This window comes from Arachis duranensis, chromosome 7, assembly GCF_000817695.3.
Source record: "Arachis duranensis cultivar V14167 chromosome 7, aradu.V14167.gnm2.J7QH, whole genome shotgun sequence".
Classification (NCBI taxonomy): Eukaryota; Viridiplantae; Streptophyta; class Magnoliopsida; order Fabales; family Fabaceae; genus Arachis; species Arachis duranensis.
In genome coordinates this window covers 66,455,330-66,457,142 of record NC_029778.3, presented here as the reverse complement: position 1 = coordinate 66,457,142, position 1,813 = coordinate 66,455,330, and the positions used below count along the sequence as shown (strand labels likewise).

Here is a 1,813-nt window from a genome sequence, read left to right as displayed (position 1 = left end):
TGAGAGATGGTCGAGACGGATGTCGGATGATTTGACTGGAACAATGAGGGGTAGTACTTGCAAAAAGACTCTGACGTTCAAGTTAGAATGGATCTAAGAGGTATATGATGTGCAGAATGAATGACATACCTAAGAGGATTTGGGACTCCCCTTTATATAGGTGATGGTAATTATCTTATCTTATCTTATTTGGTTAAGATAAGGGAGGTATTTGAATTTGATTGTTGGTTAGGGGTTCTAGTGGGCCAGTTTCGGGCCTTCTAGAAGGCCGAAGTGGATCGAACCCGGGCAACCGGGTTCAGGGACCGTTCCGGGTATAGAATCCCTGGGCCAGATCCGTAACAGTTACCCCCGCAGCGGGAGATCGAGCGAGCAAGGTCGGTCACTGTTGCTGGAGGATATGGTTTTGGCCGTTTGTGGCCTTCTCCAGTTTCTCGGAGTGGAGTTCTAAGTCAATGGATTTGTCTTTTTGCGGGGGAGGTCGGTGTGTCGGCCCCGAGTTTTGCGGTTAGGCCGAGGTTCACCTGGTCGTTTGATTGACACAATCCTTCTCTATCCTTGCGTCCGTTACGTTTTTTGAGGCGTGCTTGTCAGTTTCATTTTCCCAAGGGAGTATTTATTGTGAGGGGATGTTTAGGTTTCTTTTCCTTTTTTACCCCTTCGCGTCATGTTTATTCTTAGGGTTACTTACGTCTTTTAGCCCTTTAGAAACCGTTTTGGCTTTTCTGCTTTACTTCCCTCGTTTGTTTTATTTCCCAGTTGTTTTCGCTCATCTTCTATGAACATCTCTTTTTCCTCTTCGCACCTTGGTGTTTTTTCCAGCTTTCCTGTCGTGCTTCTGCTATCCTTGCTTTGTCAAGTTTGTATTCGCATTTTCAGGTTGGTGTTCTTTTCTCTTTACCCTCATAATCTGCGTTGCCTCCTCCTTTGTGTTTCTGTTTTATTTTGCTTGTCTTTCTTTGGTGTATTTTGGTTTAGTATGGATTAGGGTTGTATCCTGTTTCTGGGGTACTGAGTTTTTAAGGGGGTGAGCACCACTATGTTGTTGGCAGTAGGTAGTGGCATGTGTTTTGATTTTTTCTCTTAGTTTTTTCCGCGCGGTTTTTGAGCTGACGGTGGTGCTCGCCTCTATTTTAGGTATGGCTCGGTAGAGGACTGAGAGTACGTGTGTTCCGGTGGTTTCCGCCGGTGGCGTTCCCTTCTTTTATTCCTGGGTAACTAGTGATGTTTGGGGGACGCCGTCTCGGGTGACAGAGGCAGACCTTTAGCGACTCCGTGATTAGGGGGCTATTTGCGGAGGGGGTGATGCCGAGTGTGACTACGAGCTTGCTCTTCTGGAAGTTGATGAGAGGGTTTGTTACACTAACCTCGACTCGCCGACCGTCCTGGATTGGATGTGGGTTTACGAGGCGATGTTCACCCGGCTTGGTGTATGGCTCCCGTTTTCTCCATTCGTGCAGCAACTTTTGAGCTAGTGTTCCGTGGCGCCGTCCCAGCTACATCCAAATATCTGGGCGGCAATACAGACTTTTGAACTCGTTTGCGAGTTCTTAGAGCTTCTGGCTTCGGTGAATGTCTTCCTTTTCCTATTCTTGTGCACCTTACTGACCAAGGAGGGGATGCACAAGAAGGGGTATATGTCTTCTAGGGCTCAGCCTCATCGTCGCGTCTTCGGTTTATATGAGGACTCTTTTCATTGCTTTAAGAGTAAGTACTTTAAGGTTCGCCCTGCTAAGGGGCATCACCCCTTTTGGCTAACGTCGGAGGGGGAGCGGCGGTTTCCCATGTATTGGAATTTCGGTGCAGGGCCTTC

The 1,813-nt window shown here is 47.7% G+C and overlaps 1 protein-coding gene across 1 annotated transcript in view; it reads left to right on the top strand.

Annotated features, from left to right (window-relative positions):
* The window catches only part of LOC107459259 (putative NAC domain-containing protein 94), a 3,946-nt gene extending 2,471 nt beyond the window's left edge, over positions 1-1,475 (top strand). Inside the window, exon 4 of the mRNA XM_016077481.3 lies at positions 1,284-1,475. Within this exon, the coding sequence (XP_015932967.1) occupies positions 1,284-1,475 (192 nt within the window). The remainder of the gene's footprint in view (positions 1-1,283) is intronic.
* The last annotated feature ends 338 nt before the right edge of the window (positions 1,476-1,813 follow it).